A 17,883-nucleotide genomic window follows, 5' to 3' on the forward strand; every position below is an offset into this window, starting at 1 on the left:
CTCCCGGGGTTGATTGGACGGACAGCCGACCAGAAGTGGTACGTGACCAGAAAGCCTCTTATCTCCGCCTTCGCATCCTCAGCACCGGGCTCCCGGGTTTGGGGGCCCGCCCTCCTGGGGAGGCGCACCCTCTTATCTCCCGGACGCGCCCCTGCAGGCGGCGGGCAGCCGGACCGCACCTCCCAGCAGGCGGACCGCAGCTCCCAGGAGCTCCCGCCTCCCATCGGCCTCCCCCGCCTCCCAGCAGCCGGACCACAGCTCCCAGCAGCCCCCGCCTCCCATCGGCCGGACTACAGCTCCCAGCAGCCCCCGCCTCCCATCGGCCTCCCCCGCCTCCCAGCAGCCGCCCACAGCGACCATCGGCCGGACTACAGCTCCCAGCAGGCCCCGCCTCCCATCGGCCGGACTACAGCTCCCAGCAGCCCCCGCCCCCCATCGGCCGCCGGGGCGGGGCGGCGACGGCTCTTCTGCGCCCCAGGTCGCGTCTGCCGGCGCGGGTGCCGACTTGGGCCCCGGCAGCTCGGGGACCGACCCCGGGACGCGGCCGCGGGCAGCATGGCCTTGCGCCTGGGCGGGCTGAGCGCGGGCTCGTGCTGGCGAGCGGCGCGGGGCGGCGGCGGGCTGAGCGCCGGGCCCGGGAGCCGCGCGGCGGGACGCACCTGCCGGCCGCCGGGCGCCGCGGGCCGGGAGCCGAGCCGGGGCCTGGGGCACAGCCCGGCGGCGAGAGGAGGCCCCCGGCCGGGCACCGGGCTGAGCGGGGCGCTGGCCGGGCTGGCGGGGCTGGCGGGGCTGGCGGCCGTCGCCTTCGGGCACGCGGAGCGGGCGGAGGCAGAGCCCAGGAGCCCGGGGGCGCGGAGCCGGTCGCCGGGGAGGCGGCAGGACGACGACGACGACGACGAGCTGGGCCGCCGCTGCCGCTGCTTCATGGCGCCGCCGGTGACCGCCCTGCGCGAGCTGCGGGCCAGGCCGGGCGACATGAAGACCAGGATGGAGCTGCTGGTGCTGGAGACGCAGGCTCAGGTGTGCCGGGCGCTGGCGCAGGTGGACGGCGGCGCCCGCTTCTCGGTGGACCGCTGGGAGAGGAAGGAAGGTGAGCGGCCCGGCGGGGGGCGGCCTGACGCCGCGGTGACACGGGCCGTCCGCCGAGGGTGCGCCAGGCCCTGCGCCCCGTCCCCGCCGCGGTCCCCGCCCCCGTCCGTCCGCGGCTCCGGAGCCCCGCGTTCCCGCCCCCGTCCGTCCGCGGCCCCTGAGCCCCGCGGCCCCGCCCCGGTCCCCGTCCGCGTCCGTCCGCGGCCCCTGAGCCCCGCGTTTCCGTCCGCGTCCGTCCGCGGCCCCTGAGCCCCGCGTTTTCGCCCCCGTCCCCCCGCGGCCCCTGAGCCCCGCGTCCCCGTCCGCGTCCGTCCGCAGCCCCTGAGCCCCGCGTTTTCGTCCCCGTCCCCCCGCGGCCCCTGAGCCCCGCGTTTTCGTCCCCGTCCCCCCGCGGCCCCTGAGCCCCGCGGCCCCGTCCCCCCGCGGCCCCTGAGCCCCGCGTTCCCGTCCCCGTCCCCCCGCGGCCCCTGAGCCCCGCGGCCCCATCCGCGTCCGTCCGCAGCCCCTGTGCCCCGCGTTCCCGTCCCCGTCCCCCCGCGGCCCCTGAGCCCCGCGTCCCCGCCCCGGTCCCTGTCCGCGGCCCCTGAGCCCCGCGGCCCCGTCCGTGTCCCCGTCCGTCCGCAGCCCCTGAGCCCCGCGTCCCCGCCCCGGTCCCTGTCCGCGGCCCCTGAGCCCCGCGTCGCCGTCCCTGTCCCCGTCCGTCCGCAGCCCCTGAGCCCCGCCCCCGGGCGGCCGGTTGACGGCGGTCCCCTCGGAGCCCGAGGGTCCTCTTCAGCCGCGGAGCCTGCGTGTCGGAGTTGTCCTTGAGCAGCGGCCCTCCCCCGACTCCCCCGTCTCCCCCGTCTCCCCCGTCTCCCCCGTCTCCCCCGTCTCCCCCGTTTCCCCCGTTTCTCGGGCGCATTCACCCTTTCTCCTCCCGGAGGAAACGTGAGCTTGCCTCCTGCCCGGCCCGGACTCCAGCCCGCGGCCACCTTGTGTCCCTGCTTCTTGCTCTCAAGGGGCGCGAGGACCGCTTGCGTGTCAGTAGCTCTGCCTGCACCGCCAGGTTTCCTACTGGGAACATCTTTCCTTACAACGGCCAGAAAACTTCAGTATTATAGCCCAGTTGTTCAGAGGAGTGGTTGTCAGCAGGAGGGGGGAGGGGAGCGGGCAGAAAAACCCAGGGGAGCCGGGGGTGCAAACTCTGTTATGAAGTAACTCATGAGAATGTAACGCACAGCTTGGGGGCTATAGTCAAAAATACCGTATTGCGTGTTTTAAGGTTGCTAAGGGAGTAGAGCTTGAAAATTCTTGTTGTAAGGAAAGAATTTTGTAATTCTGTGATGACCTAAGTAGGCTTATTTTGCAACATATACAAACATTTAAATCATTGCATCAAAAAAATAAATCATTGCGTCATACGCCTGACACTAATATATGTCAATAATACTTTAATAAAGAAAACCCCAGTTTTTAGAGAATCATGTATTCATGACCTTGTTATTGCCTGTGGAGTGAAAACCCCACATCTTGGTCATAAATTTGAGGAATTCCTGACTTCTTAGCCAGGAATACTACAGCCACTTCTCCTCAGCAGACTTTGAGCTGTGAAACCGCCACATTTATATTAAACGAGGCTAAATGTGGTCTTCAAAGTGTTTTCCATCCTGTAATGTAATGTCTGAACCAGACAAGCTCAAATACTAGAATAGCTACTGCGGTCTTCAGAAGTTACTGAATTTTTGGTGTGCCTCTGTTTCTCATTAATGAAATGAGATTAGAAATAATATATGAGGGTATTATCAGGTTGGATGTATATGAAGTGCTTAAAATACTGTCTGATGCATAGAAAGACGAATTGTTGGGCCCGCTTGCCAGCTGTGTGATCTTATCTGTGATAAGGTGTTTTATCTTTCTGGACCTCATTTTCTCGTTTGAAATGTGCAGGGGGCGGGTAGTTTGCACTGGGTCATCTTATGTCCCATCCAGCTTTAAAAATTCTTAAAAACAAAACAAGGCAAACAGGTACCTCCATAAAACAGTTGGCTTGATGGTAACTCTAATGTTTAAAAAACAAACTAGCTATTAAGCATAAAGCTCAGATACTTAAATATTAATGTGTGTCTTATTCAGTTTAAGGTTCCCAATTCCTGAAGAGTTCAAATAGCTACTGTTTTTTTTAATTGCCTGTAAGCAGAATTAAATGGTAAACGACACACTGAGAAAAAAAACATTTGAAATGATAGGGAGCTCTTAAATTCTATAATAGAATACTCCTCAAATATACCCATGCCTGTTTTTAACCTCAGCCTCCTGTCATATATCATAACCAGTGCATGCCATTTTGAACAGTAGTTGAAGATATTATGTGATTCTTTTTTTTTTTTTTTTTTTTAAGATTTTATTTATTCACGAGAGACACAGAGAGAGGTGGAGACACGGCAGAGGGAGAAGCAGGCTCCATGCAGGGAGCCGAAGGCAGAGGCTCAACCACTGAGGCACCCAGGCATCCCTTTCCTGTGTTTTATTTTAGTTGTAGAAGAAATCTTCAGTTTAGTGATGTGGGGAAGGTGTAGTTTTTGCCCCCTTTCAGTAGCAGTATCGTGAAGCTAAGCTGATTACCTGATTTTATTGTATTTAAAAATTATACATATACTGATGTTATAGAAGATCTGGAGAAGAGGAAGATAACTCCTCATCCCACCACCTTCATGCAAGGGTTATATTTGATTTTGCTATACCCTTATGCTCTCTCCTTGTTTTCTGTTTCTATACATAGGAGGTGGTGGCATCAGCTGTGTACTTCAAGATGGGCATGTTTTTGAAAAGGCTGGGGTGAGCATTTCTGTTGTTCATGGGAATCTTTCTGAGGAAGCAGCAAAACAAATGAGAAGCCGAGGAAAAAATCTGAAGACTAAAGATGGTAAATCAGTCTCCATAGCCTATCACAGTCCCTACAAACCTTTTTTTTTCCCTTCAGAAGTTTTATTTGTAAAATAAAAGTGCTTCTGTAAAAAACAAAACAAAACAAAAAACCATTTGGGTGCATATACCAGAGAAGCATGTTCACATTTACTTTTTAAAAATTGGTTTTTTAAAAGACATAAAAGCAACTCTTGAAAATTGCTCCAGAAACTATGTTGGAGTTAATCAAGCCTGCTGGTTGAGTGCGGCTCACTTCATGTTTTACTTTCCAGGTAAATTGCCATTTTCAGCTATGGGCGTGAGCTCTGTTATCCACCCCAAGAATCCTCATGCACCTACTATCCATTTCAACTACAGATACTTTGAAGTAGAAGAAGCTGACGGTAAGCATCCCTGGAGCTGTGCAAAATATTATTGTGCAAAATGTGTGTTTTAAAACAAGGCAGAGGGTATAATCTAAATGTGAGAAAGTATATAAATCTTTTTTTTTTTTTTTTTTAAAGATTTTATTTATTCACGAGAGATACAGAAGGAGGGGCAGAGACACAGGCAGAGGGAGAAGTAGGCTCCATGCAGGGAGTCCGATGCGGGACTCAATCCTGGGACCTGAGCAGAATCAGACGTTCCACCACTGAGTCACTAGGTGCCCCAGAATACATAAATCTTAACTAGGTTTTTTAGGAGGCATATGAAGCCCTACTCCTTGGCTAGTGCAATGGATTGTACACTAAAGGTGAAAAGAGAAAATAGTATTGGCTGGGCTGTGACTTCCCCATATTTCCTCCAACACAGAAGGAATGATTTAAGGAACATCAAATTCAGAGTGCACACAGGGTTCTTTGCACAAGAAAAGAAATCCTCAGGAAGTTCAAAGGAAAACCTTATGTACAAGGTTATTTTGAAATGGAGGACTTGCTTTTGGAAAAAGTCTTCCACGTGCGTTGCTTCACTAGTCCCCAGCATACTGTCTATGGGCTTAAGATGGGGTGGAGCCTATTATGGTGCCTATTGTGGACGTGTAGTTCCAGCCCCGGTCTCTCTAGGCTGGGCCAGGTGTTTCCGCCCAGCAGAGCATCCATGCGGTGCCACTCTGGGGCTCTTGGTGTCTCTGCAGTGATGGCATTTAAAGGCCAGGTATTTAACTTGCATTTTGAAGACATTCCGTTCTGTTCAACCTTTTCATGGTAGAAGTCAATCACTGGTACTGGCAGTCTGTCGACCCAGCTGAGCACATGAAATAGTTATTCTCAGATGTCAAGTTGTGTCCGTCTGCAAGTGTTTCCTGGAGTAAGGGGTGGGGCAGTGGTTTTTAATTCAGGCAACAACAGAATCTGTTTTTTATAAACCGTAGATGCTTGGGCCAGAGATTTGCTTGTTTTTTGCTTGTTTGTTCTTTAAATTGTGACCTAGCAGAGGCATTTAACACTCTTCATGTGATTCTGATACGCAGCCAGACTCGAGATCTACTGCCTGGCCCACCCACATGGTTTTCCTCATTCACTGCCATGCATGTCCTTCCCCTGTCTGGTTCTACTCTCTCATTTTTTAATTTCCTACTTCTCTTTCTGCTTTTACCTTTTCTTTCCTGCCTAGGCTTTCCTGGGCACTCAGAGCTAAATTTAGTTAAATACTTTTTGATTGTCCCCCATTTCATGTTTAATAAACAAATCTGATAAACTCACTTTGCAGATACAAGTAGTGTGCTGCCTCTCACAGTCCAACATCTGCATGAGAATCTCATGCCTTGGTTTTGTAGGTAACAAGCAGTGGTGGTTTGGCGGTGGGTGTGACCTTACTCCAACATACTTGAACCAAGAGGATGCTGTCCATTTTCACAGAACTCTGAAGGAGGCCTGTGACCAGCATGGTCCTGATCTCTACCCTAAATTTAAAAAATGGTAGGTAAAGGTATTGTCAATATATCTAAAATACATTTCATTCCTTCCTTTTGTAGATCCTAAAGGCAACTACCGTGTTGCCTTTTTCAACTTATGAAGGTAGATCTGTTTTCTTTGCCCATTTAGAAGTGAGATACCCATTTGAAGCGGTCTTACTAAGTTATTTACTTAGAAATATTTGACTGTCTGTAATAAAAATTGGGTAGCAGCATATTTTTGACTGCAAAATAATTTAGGATAGAAATTTTAACGTGATCTATGCCTGAGAATTAGAGGCTTTTTAATCCTGGGGTAGGATATCTACTCCTCCTCCCAGTTGAGAACTGTTGTTGCCATGGGAACATTAGGACTTGGAGGGGATTGGAGAACTATTAGGGAGCGATGCAAATATACCAGATGCTTTGGGCAAGGAGAAGAGTGGGACTGGACACTGTGTTAAAGAAACTCGAATGATAAAGGAAAGGGAAACAAATGTGTTGTGAGGAGATCCAGGATATCTGGTAGATGTGAAATGGAGTCCAGGCATTAATTGTTTGGAATAAGAGTAAAGTACCCAACCTGCTTAGAGATAATTGGCATTCCTGAAAAAGGAGGGGGAGAAGAGGTTTTGGTGTTTTTTTGTTTGTTTGGGTGGGGGTAGTTTTGCTTTTCTTTTAGAGCTAATAATTGTGGAATCTTGATATTATTTATGTAAGATACAGAGTCCAGCTTTAAGACTCTCAGAAAAGGTATATTCTCTTTTCCATCAATATTACCACTGATAATTGCATAGTGGTGGGAGCATAGAGACATGGTGGAGGGTTGTTTTTTTTTGTTTTGTTTTTTTCTCTCTCACAAATCAGCATCCTTCCAGGAAGAGGACTGGTATGGGTGACATTGGGTGACATTTTTTGGTTTCCTCTTATTGCTATTATTGAGATGATTCCATCTGGGTGATATTAGTTACTAAGATATCGAGGATGCAGGCTAGTTTAAAATAAGCTTTCAGTATAAGTATGTAGCAAATTTCTTAATTTCATAATTTCATGGAGATTTTGAATTAGGGTGATTTGGTTAAAGCTGATTTCACAACCTTACTCAGGATGTACTTCAACTATGTTAATAAGATGTGCATGGAGGGCCACCTGGGTGGCTTAGTGGTTGAGCATCTGCCTTCAGCTCAGGTCGTAATCCCGGGATCTGGGATCGAGTCCCACATTGGGCTCCCCGCAGGGAGCCTGCTTCTCCCTCTTCCTGTGTCTCTGCCTGTCCCTGTGTCTCTCATGAATAAATAAATAAAATCTTGAAAAAAAAAAAAAGATGTACATGGAAAGGAAGGCCAACAAATCAGTCAAGGTGAATCATATCAGTGTATCAGCTCTAGGGATTTGCAGCTACTACCTTTTTTTTTTTTTAAGCTGGAAGGCTATTTTTTTTTTTTTTTTTAGTTAAGGCTATTTTTAATAGAACCTTTTAAATGGCTTTTAGTTTTTGTACAGGTTTTTCTATTTACAGATCATTATTCTTCTAGAGATCATCTAACAAGCTATTTCAACACTGTAAACTATTCTATAAATTTAGCATTTAGGAAATAATTTTTAGGAAACCCGCTCTAGTAGGCACAGTGAGGGGGAAGACTCGACCAGATGGATAGTTTGCTGTGCGGGCTCATGGGGTAACCTTTCATATGTCTGTAGGAGTTCTCTGAACGGCTCCTGTGCCAGCCCCTCCCTCAGTCATGCGTGCTATAGAGCCCTCACTCTATTGCTGAAGAGACCTTAGAGATTATTTACCGTACCTTTCTTTGGTGAATAAAGATCTGACTCAGGAGCCGAAGGGTTGGTTCCCAGACACAGACCTGGTTGGTGGTGTTGGTGGAGGATTCCTGTCCAGCCTCTTGGAGAAGCAGCAGTGCTGCCGAAGGCAGTCACATCATTCGTTTTAAGAAATACACTATTAATACTGGACTCTTTGTTTCTTTTTTATTAAAGTTTTTAGAGTTCCATATCCTCTCCATAGACATGTGTTAAATTCCCTACTTGCATTGCACATAAGAGCACAAGCATTTTCTACATGGGCGCTAACTTGGGGGAAATCTGTCTAAAGCCCTAGTGTCATTTCAGAGTTGGAGGAAAAAGTAAGGCCACCATGTGGGCGCTAGTCAAGGATAGCACCCTAAGCTGGAATGCTCACATTGATCCTTGACATGGCTTTGCTGTGTTTTCCAGGTGTGATGACTACTTTTTTATAGTCCATCGTGGGGAGAGGAGGGGCATCGGGGGCATCTTTTTTGATGACCTTGACTCTCCATCCAAGGAGGAAGTGTTTCGCTTTGTGCAGAGCTGCGCCCAGGCTGTTGTTCCTTCTTATATTCCTCTTGTGAAAAAGCACCACAATGACTCTTTCACGCCCGAGGAGAAGCTATGGCAGCAGCTCCGGAGAGGACGGTGAGTGAGCAACAGGAGAATACATTGTCTCATTGCATGACTGCTGGGGGAAGTGGGGCAGCAGGAGTCATAGTGGCTGGTGTGTTGTCTTGGGCAGTTACTTCATTAGAGGTGTATTAATACTATCCTGAGCTGCTTTTTATAGCTAGATGAATGTTAAATGCACATTAAAAATTGTGTGGAACAGTTTTATAAAAAGGACAAAGTTGGGGCTCCTGGGTGGTTGAGCCTCTGCCTTTGGCTCAAATCATGATCTCGGGGTCCTGGAATTGAGCCCCGACACCTGCATTGGGCTCCCTGCTCAGTGGGGAGTCTGCTTCTCCCTCTGCTCCCCCACTCCCCTGAATGTTCATGTGTGAGCACACACTCTCTCTCAAATAAATAAAACATTAAAAAAAAGGCAAAATTAAAAAAAAAAAAAGGCAAAATTTATTTCATTGTACATTAGAGACTCATAGCAGCCAGGTAGTGGTACTTGCTGAATTTAATTCAGCTGATTCCTTTGGGCCTAGCAGTGCCTTCCAGCCTTATGCCAAGATATGGGCATCATTTAATGTTTTTGCTGCATTGTAAATTTGGATTCCCACACGTTTCTATTCATCTTTAAGATTTCATGGAGGTCATTATAATGGACATAGTCATCTCAGAGATCATTTATACTTAATGGTAAGACTTACTAATTAGGGAGTCCTTTCTATGTGCCAGCCAAAACGTAGACAGTTGGCATCTAGTCTTTACACAGCTGTGAGACGGGTCTGATTGTCATCATTTTACAGATGATAAAATTTATTCTGAGAAAAGTAAGTCTCTTGCCCAAGATAACACAACTAGGAAATAAAAGACCCCAGATGTGGGAGCAGGTCACCGTGACTGGCAGTCTTTCCCATACGTTACACAGCTGAAGCAGGTCTGTATGTCTTACCTTAGCCGCCCTGTTCTGTGTGCTGAGCTTGGTGAGCTAAGTTGGGTGACCACATTGACATCATCTGCACCGGGTATACTTGCGCATCGGCTCCAGGTGAGCCACTCTGCTAGCTCACGTCAGTCCTCATTGCGATCTTACTGCATGTGAGTTCTGGTCCCTAGCTGTAACACAGAGTTTCTCATGTATGTAATTCTGTCTAAGGCAAATAATAGTTCCAGTACTTAAGAAGGTAAGGCTAGTCCCTGAAAAGGCCAACTTAGGTAATGTTTCAAGTTTAAAGGTAAATATTTGTGTTTATTCTTTCTTACAGCTGCCTCTGTTATCTGGTCATTATTTAGAAACTTGGGGAGAATGGCAGTGATTACGTTTTCTTGTTAGAAGTTCTTAATTCATCTGTTTGGGACTTTTTTTTTTTTCTTGTCTCCTGATTTTTCAACTATACCTTTACTATTCCTTCCTTTTTTCACTTGATGTTTATTATACTATCCCTCTAGGTAGGCACTATTCTAGTGACAAAGATGTGCATAACATGCATCTGGAAAAGAAGCTCCCAGTTTAGTGGGGAAGGTGTGCCTGAGAGGATAATTTAAAACTCTGTGCTGTTTTATTTCTTAAATTCCACATGTAAATGAAATCATAGGGTATTTGTCTTTCTCTGACTTACTTCACTTAGCCTTATACCCTGGAGCTTCATCCATGTTGTTACAAATGGCAAGATCTCATTCTTTTTTTATGGCTGAGTAATATGTGCAGTGTAAGAAACAAATGAACAAATAAAAAAGAAACAAAAAAACTAGACTCAAATACATAGAACAAATTAGTGGTTACCAGCCGGGAGGTGGGTGGGAGATGTGAAATAGGGTAAAGGGGATTAAGAGTACACTTTTGGCGATAAGCTCAGAGTAATCTATAGAACTGTTGAATCATCATATTATACACCTGAAACTAATATAACAGTTATACATCATTAAATATCCAATGAAAATCTACAAAAAAAAAAAAAAAACCCTCAGGAAAATGCAGTGTTCTAGTTTTCATAGGATTTCATGTGCAAAGCGGACAGATTCTGTGAATACTAATTAGACGAAGCCTTAAAACTTCTAAGACATAGGAATAACGTTTTGTGTCCTTGCTGGTGTTTGTTATTTTGTGTTGGTTTTGGTCTTGGTGGCTGTTTCCCACAGAGAACCTCCTTCTACCACCTTTATCAGTAGGTTTTAAGAGGGCAGTAAACTCTGGGATTTAAGATAACCCAGCTCTTCACTGCGGTTCTCAGCATTGCCTTCACCTCCTTCCCCGCGGCGCTCAGAGCCCTATCTGTATCTGCGCGGGCTCCGCTGCCTCCTGCCCCAAATAGGAGCTGCCCTTGCCCAGGTCAGGCTGCTTCTCTTTGGACTTCAGTCTCTTACTGGGTAATTTCTTTTAGTCTCTTATCCACTTACTACTGTTCTCTCCCCAGACCTTGAACTTCAGTCTTAGAGTCTTCTTTTCCATAGGAAAACAGAAACTAAGGATTTTTTTTAATTTTAATTTTTTTAAAGTATGTCGATCAATCAGTTGATGAATTGATCTATCTGTTAGTAATCTCTACACCCAACATGGGGCTCAAACTCAAAATCCTTAGGCTGAGTCTACCAACTAAGCCAGCCGGGCACCCCAGAAACTAAAAATCTTTAACTTTGTTGTATTTTAGGAAAGGGAAACAGCATAAAATTTGGGTATCTGTTAAGTTGAAGGGAATGGCTAAGGTTCATGGTTTTCAGGCACCTCAGGATGAAGTGTATCTGGAAGGATCAGAAAGATCAAATCTAAGTGAAACCTAGTAGAAGTCAGAGAGGCATTTTTCACTCAAGAAAGGAAAGCAGTACAGGGATCCTCCCAGAAAATTCATTTAAGGAGTCCCTTGCAAGGGCCTCTGAAGAGACATCCTTACAGACTAGGGTATCACAGCCATCCCTTGAATGTCATGTTTCAGAAAGGCAGCGTCCGGGGTGAACAAGGTGGCCGAGAGACCGAAATTCTTTTCCATGGTCTTAGGAAGAAATTAAGACATTTTGCTTATATTATCTTTCAAAACAAGTAGAAGAAGGTATTAGTTATTGATGCACACAATTCAATCTGTGATGAATCAATACTGAGGACTAGAAAGGGATCCATGGATATAATTTCTTTACATTTCCTCAGGGCTTTTGGCAAGTTTCTACACAGAAGAGTGTTTTCTAAAAATTTAAGTTCTGCGGGATTCTAGATGCTATTTTCCACCAGGTGTCATTAAAGCCTATGCAGTGGGCAAACAGACTGTCTGAGGGAAGTGGAGACCAAGAGAACAGCTTGTGAATGAGTTGAAAAATGATCTGAAAGGGGCACTGTTCACTGAGTTTTCAGGTCTGTGGGTCATTTTACATTTATATGAGTAGTAAAAATTATCTTTGAAGTTTAATGACCTTTTACAAAAAATCCCGTGAGGTCAAAGGCAGTCAGAGATTTTTTTTTTCAATTTTTATTTTTTATTTTTTTATTTATGATAGTCACAGAGAGAGAGAGAGGCAGAGACACAGGCGGAGGAAGAAGCAGGCTCCATGCACCGGGAGCCCGATGTGGGATTCGATCCCGGGTCTCCAGGATCGCGCCCTGGGCCAAAGGCAGGCGCCAAACCGCTGCGCCACCCAGGGATCCCGGCAGTCAGAGATTTTGAAGCCAGACAGAGTTTAGATCTGACACCGTGGCAGTTAATGGAAAATAAATTTATTGAACCAAGTTTTAGGCTAAAACCAAGTTTTAGTTTGAGGCTAAAGACGTCTTTCTTAGCAAAATAAAAGCACTGCAGCTCAACCACTGCTTATTGTTATGGTTGCCACGAATCTGCCGGAAGACTGAATTATATCACTGCTCATCAGCGGTAACGTACTTTAAGAAAGGAAGTATCTAGAATATATTAGTAATTGTTACTCAATTCCTGTCAGCTGTACTTGGCCTTTCGATTACGACAGTTTTTACCATCTTAGTGCGTGGAAGTTACAGGTGGTGAAAAGTCTTCTGAAACATCTCAGACCTTGGGGCAAGACCAGAGACAGCTGTTCTGTCCTGACGGAGGTGCCATTTCTTTCTCTTGATTGTTTTCGTGCTTGGCAGGCGTCAGCCCCGTGTCCACTCTGTTTACTTACTGGAAAACATAACTGCCTTGTTTGGTAACTGCTCTGTGTTGGCGCCGAATCTATATCGTATTGTTTGTTGGGTAGAATGCCTTTATTTATGCCTGTCCACATGGAGAAGGCTTAGCTGGCTGCAGCCTGGGGCTCCTCTGTCTGTTCCAGCGACGGGGAGGAGGACGGCCGGGGGCAGGGGCACCCCCACTCCCTGGGAGTGTCCTGCACGCGCTAATCTGCAGAAGGATTTTACTCAAGTGGCCCTACTGTTATTTGTTGTCTTTGTGGCAGGTATGTAGAATTTAACCTGCTGTATGATCGGGGGACAAAGTTTGGCCTCTTCACTCCGGGATCCAGGATCGAAAGCATCTTGATGTCTTTACCTCTAACCGCGCGGTAAGAATAACTCATCATGATAATTATTCCTCCGGTCTTAGTCGGCTGAGCCCCGCAAAACACAAACACTGACACTGTACACGTCTTACCTAAAGACTTCAGTGGTTTGACTTTGCTGACTTTATGATAAAATCATAGTCATATAATAAGGAAAATAATTTTTTTTTTTTTTTAAAGTCAGGATGGATGATGTGACTTTGTGGGTGACAGCCGGGAAAGGATAGAGGGAGTGAGAACATAAGGTGGATGGCGGCATCTAGGGGCCCAGAGCGACCTTGCTGACCTGGTAATTTTCTAGGAAGAGCTATGGGCAAAGCAAATTTATTCGAGCACATCAGGTTTTTCAACTTTATTTCATTAGAAATTGTTACATTTGTGAGGAAAAGTCTTGCTTTCCAGTGTGAAGCATCAAGCTGATTTGAAAGTATGAGGGAGTGTTGCTTTTGCTTGGCATCCTCTTTGTGCTTTATGTGCTGCTGTGGTGAGCTTCTGTAAAGGCTAACTGAACCTATGGGGGAATTTTTTATTTTTTGACTAGACTTCATGCCCAGTGTGGCACCTGATGTGGGGCTCGAACTCACAACCCTGAGGTCAAGACTGGATCTGAGATCAAGGGTCGGATGCCAAACTGACTGAACCACCCAGGCAGCCCAATGAGGGGAATTTCAAAGACAGATCTATTTATGTTGGTGCTATTGGGTTGACTTTTGGGCTATAAGAACATGAGAATGGGAGCACCTGGGTGACCCAGTTGGCTAAGCAGCTGCCTTGGGCTCAGGTCATGATCCCAGGTCCTGGGATCCAGCCCTGGGACAGGCTCCCTGCTCAGTGGGGAGTCTGTTTCTCCCTCTCTCCTTTCCCCTCCCCCTGCTCCTGCACTCTCTTTCTCTCAAACAAATAAAATCTTAAAAAAAAGATACAGAATGATGTGTGTACACGATGAAATAGAAAAGATCAGGAAAAAAAGGAAAAACTACACAACTTGTTTTATAAGAGCTAGAATCTTCTTTTCTCTGTGAGTGTAAATGTCCAAATAAGAAGACTGCTGGGTGGCACCGAGGAAGGCCTGGCCTCTTTCTGCCACGCAGATCTCTCCTGGTTAGGTTAGCACCCTGTATGGTTGTGCCTGCCTTCAGAATGGAGTTGGCTCTGTCCTCGTATGACTGCTGTTGTTGGGATCACATGTCCTTAGCTGAAAGCTCATGCACATCCCTGCTAGGCGTTCCTGCTTCCCTGGAGACTAGACGTGAATAAAAAGTAGAGATAAGGTTTTAAGGTCTCCAGTTTCCTTCCTGGTTACTACCGGCCCCTACTTATAAGGTATTTTCTTAGCTGCAGGTATGGATGGATTATACATCAATCCCTTGCCCATCTGAACAGTTAACATGACAGGTCACTTTTAGCTTCTTAGAGTCTATAGCAAGGGTGCACAAACTTCAGGCTGCAAGTGAATCCAAGACCACTTGTGATGTGATCTTATTTTACATAATTTACAGACCTTGGGCTAAGAATGAATTTTACGTTTTTAGAAGATTATTAAAAACAGGAAAGACTATGAGAGAGTGCAGCCCCACAAAGCCTAAATTAAAGTCATCTATTTTGTGATCCTGGATAGGACAAGTTTGCTAACCCCTGGTCTAAACCAGTGTCTGCCAGACTTCATTCTACAACTCAGCCATTTCGACTATATTTGTATATTCTCTGAAGTTTTATTTACCTAAATTTTATATCCTTTTTCTGACAGAAATCTTTTTTTAAAGATTTATTTATTTATTTATGATAGAGAGAGAGAGAGAGAGAGGCAGAGGCAGAGACACAGGCAGAGAGAGAAGCAGGCTCCATGCCGGGAGCCCAATGCGGGACTCGATCCCGGGACTCCAGGATCATGCCCTGGGCCAAAGGCAGGTGCCAAACCATTGAGCCACCCAGGGATCCCCATTTCTGACAGAATTTATTTAAAAAGGCAAACCAATATCATTGCCTTAAATAGAAAGTAACACATTAAAATAAATGCATAAGTATTTGCACATGAGTCATCAGAGGTTCTCCATTGTATGAAACTCTGGTTTATGGAAACTCTGGTATTTAGACTCTGGGATATTAATATTAGCCAAAGTATGCTCCGGAATTATTAAAATGCTTTCTTTAACAGCAAATGTTTTTAAAAAGGCTGGTGAGTAAAAGGCATATTAGGTACATTGGAGACAAGGTATAGGAAATTTTTTACTCTTAGAATTTTTTTCATTTATTTTCAGTAAGGAGGTATGTGGATTGCTCATTATAACTTTTATTACTATTATTACATCTTTTGCTTTTGTTTTGGACCTGTTTAGATGGGAGTACATGCATTCACCCCCAGAGAACTCCAAAGAAGCAGAAATTCTAGAAGTTCTGCGCCATCCAAGAGACTGGGTGCATTGATGCATGCAGAGTGGCCTTCCTGGGGCTTGGGGGACACAGAATGTGTGCTGGCGGCGTTGCCACCGTGTGGCAGTTAATAACCTGTGTCCTGGAGCTCTAGTCTTCGCTCCGTGGTCTGCTTCCTGGGCAGATGCTGACATGTGTTTTAAGTACCACAAGTTTCTATTGGAAGCTGCCGGTGACAGGTGGTGAGATGGCAGCTTGTCAGAGTCCGTTGGTTGATACAAAACTCATTTATACTTTTAGGATCATTTTATATGACTAGTTTACAAAATATGAAATTGAGTTTCTAAGTGTTGAGTTAAGGGATTCTAAATATAGTGTCAGGAAACTTCTCATGCTGTTTCCATTTCACGTATTTTTTAAAGGTTTAGTTTCTGCCACAAAAATCTGTTGCAGGATAGATTTTATTTTCCATTCAGTGAAGTTAAGACTTAATAATTTTCGAAAGCAGCTTGAAAGGAAGGTAAAATTTTTACTTTGTTGTGACTGAAGTTTCGTTGAACATGATCTTTATATATCATGATATTGTAAAATGTTCATTTTTATGATATTTAGGAGCACTTGAAATTTTCTTAATCTCTGCATGTGTTACAATTCAGTGATTGTAGTTATTAACTCTGAAGTAATATCACTGTTACTTAAATAAGGGACATCTAAGATGTGGTTCTGAATTTTGAAGAACTATAATTTGTTAATGTTGGATTCTCCGCACTTTTGAATGTGAAAGCTTATAACCCGGGAGTCTGATATTTATAATTTCCTATTCCAGACTTTTCTATATGGAGGTTTAAGAACAATCCTGGGGATATGAGTTAGGAAGTGTTTCTCATTTAGGAAATGAGAATTATTTTCCTTCGTTATTGAAAGTCAACATAACTAGTGTGAGAAGCAGGTAGATGTTTAATAAACATATTTCTTTGTAAGATGGACTAAAATCATCCTCTTTTTAAATTAGAGATTCCATAGCTCTTTGCTCTTAAGAGAAAACCACAACAGAATTCTTAATGGGGCTTCTTTGTTCATCTAATATGAGTGTTGTTGTTGTTGTTTTTTTTTTTAGTGTATCTTATTTTACATAATCTATTGAAATTTAGGAGGAATAGTTTCTTCCTACATATTATTAAGCATTATCTTGGAATATGTTAAATGTATGTGATTTATGTGTGTGAATTTTTAGGGCTGGAAAGTGTATGAACTCTTCAACCTCTTACAACAGATCCTCTGATAAATTTTATTATGAAATATAGCTAAGATATGTTTGTATTTTTAATTTTTTTAAGGATACCTGATGTAAGGAAGTTAAATATTCTTTAGTACTAAAACCATCGTTCCTCATTTTTAGGTATTTTACCCCCAAAAATATGTTTTGCACTCAGATTTCTAGAACAGCTTTACTCACGTTTCCAAAACTTGGAAACAGCAGAAATGCCTATTAGCAGATGACTGGATAAGCAAATGATGATACATCAATATGTGAAAATACTACTCATCGGTGAAAAGCAACAACTACTTGGGCAGACAGCAAGATGGCATTATGCCAAGTGAAAGAAGCCAGACACAAAAGAGAACTCACTGTATGAGTACACTATGTGAAAACCTAGAAAAGCCAAAATTCAAACAAAGTGCGTCAGTGGTTGCCAGGGCTAGAACTGGGGAATTGGTTTTGGAAGGGAACAAGAGAATATTTGAAGGGGATGGAAATGTTCTGTATATTGATTGTGGCAGTGATTACTAGGCTGTTCACGTTTATCAAAACTCATCGACCGTCACACTTGAAATCATGGAATTTTATCGTATGTATGATTTATACTTTAATAAAGCTGATAAATAAAAAAATATAGGCATGTAGGAACAAATGGTCGAATAAACCTGTTTACTTTTTACAACAAAAAGTCTCTTATATAGATCTGCTAGTCTGCTTCATTGTGTGTAGGGCTTTCAGAGTCTGGGCATGAGACTAAGATGAAATTTCAAAATTTCAGAGTATCAGTTTTTCATATCCTTCAATAACCACGTATTTCTCTTACATATAAGACTGCCTGAGAGAAAAAAAACCCAAGAATTGAGTAACTATTAGAAAATAGGTCATTCTGCTATTATTCAAAATGAATTTCTCTCAAGTTCATATTGATGTTTATTCTGAGCCTATTAGGGGCCCAGGGTGTACCTCCACATGGCCTGAACACTTCCTGCCGGTGCTTGTACGTGCATACTAGTGGACGAAGGGATGGGAATTTGGGGAATGGCATGTAAATGCCTTGGAGCAAATGTCTCACCCGTACTTTATATCCATCACTATAGTCTGCTTACCCACCTATTCACCTGAGTGTCTCAGGAGATAAAAACTTCTGCACCCGAAAGAGCACCCTGTTAGGAGTCTGAATAATCAGTTCTTTAGGACTTATCCTTCCATGTGTCTTTCGCTGTTCCGGTTCACGGAGACAGGAATCACCTGACCCCTCTGTGCCTAGGCTGGGACTCGAAGGCTGGGCTCAGCTTGGGCGCAGCTTAGACCACTGCCTTCAGGTGGCTCAGGACACGGATTCCACTGAGCCGAGGCAGAGGCAGCGGCAGCGTGCTTGCCTTCTGAGCTAGCCCCAGAGATCAGTAGCTCTTCCTCCAAACTGCATTGGTTACCAGGGACCCACTAAGGCCAGCTCCAGGTTCCAGGGGAA

At 45.2% G+C, this 17,883-nt stretch overlaps 1 protein-coding gene across 1 annotated transcript; it reads left to right on the plus strand.

The window, feature by feature from the left end:
* Window positions 1-426: 426 nt before the first annotated feature.
* Window positions 427-17,100, plus strand: CPOX (coproporphyrinogen oxidase). The gene is made up of 7 exons (XM_041759672.1): window positions 427-1,090; window positions 3,848-3,991; window positions 4,266-4,376; window positions 5,750-5,891; window positions 8,099-8,317; window positions 12,680-12,784; window positions 15,118-17,100. The coding sequence occupies exons 1-7, from the start codon at window positions 556-558 to the stop codon at window positions 15,203-15,205; spliced, it is 1,344 nt and encodes a 447-aa protein (XP_041615606.1). The 5' UTR covers window positions 427-555; the 3' UTR covers window positions 15,206-17,100.
* Window positions 17,101-17,883: the final 783 nt, after the last annotated feature.

The sequence above is a fragment of the Vulpes lagopus genome, chromosome 1 (assembly GCF_018345385.1).
Source record: "Vulpes lagopus strain Blue_001 chromosome 1, ASM1834538v1, whole genome shotgun sequence".
Lineage (NCBI taxonomy): Eukaryota > Metazoa > Chordata > Mammalia > Carnivora > Canidae > Vulpes > Vulpes lagopus.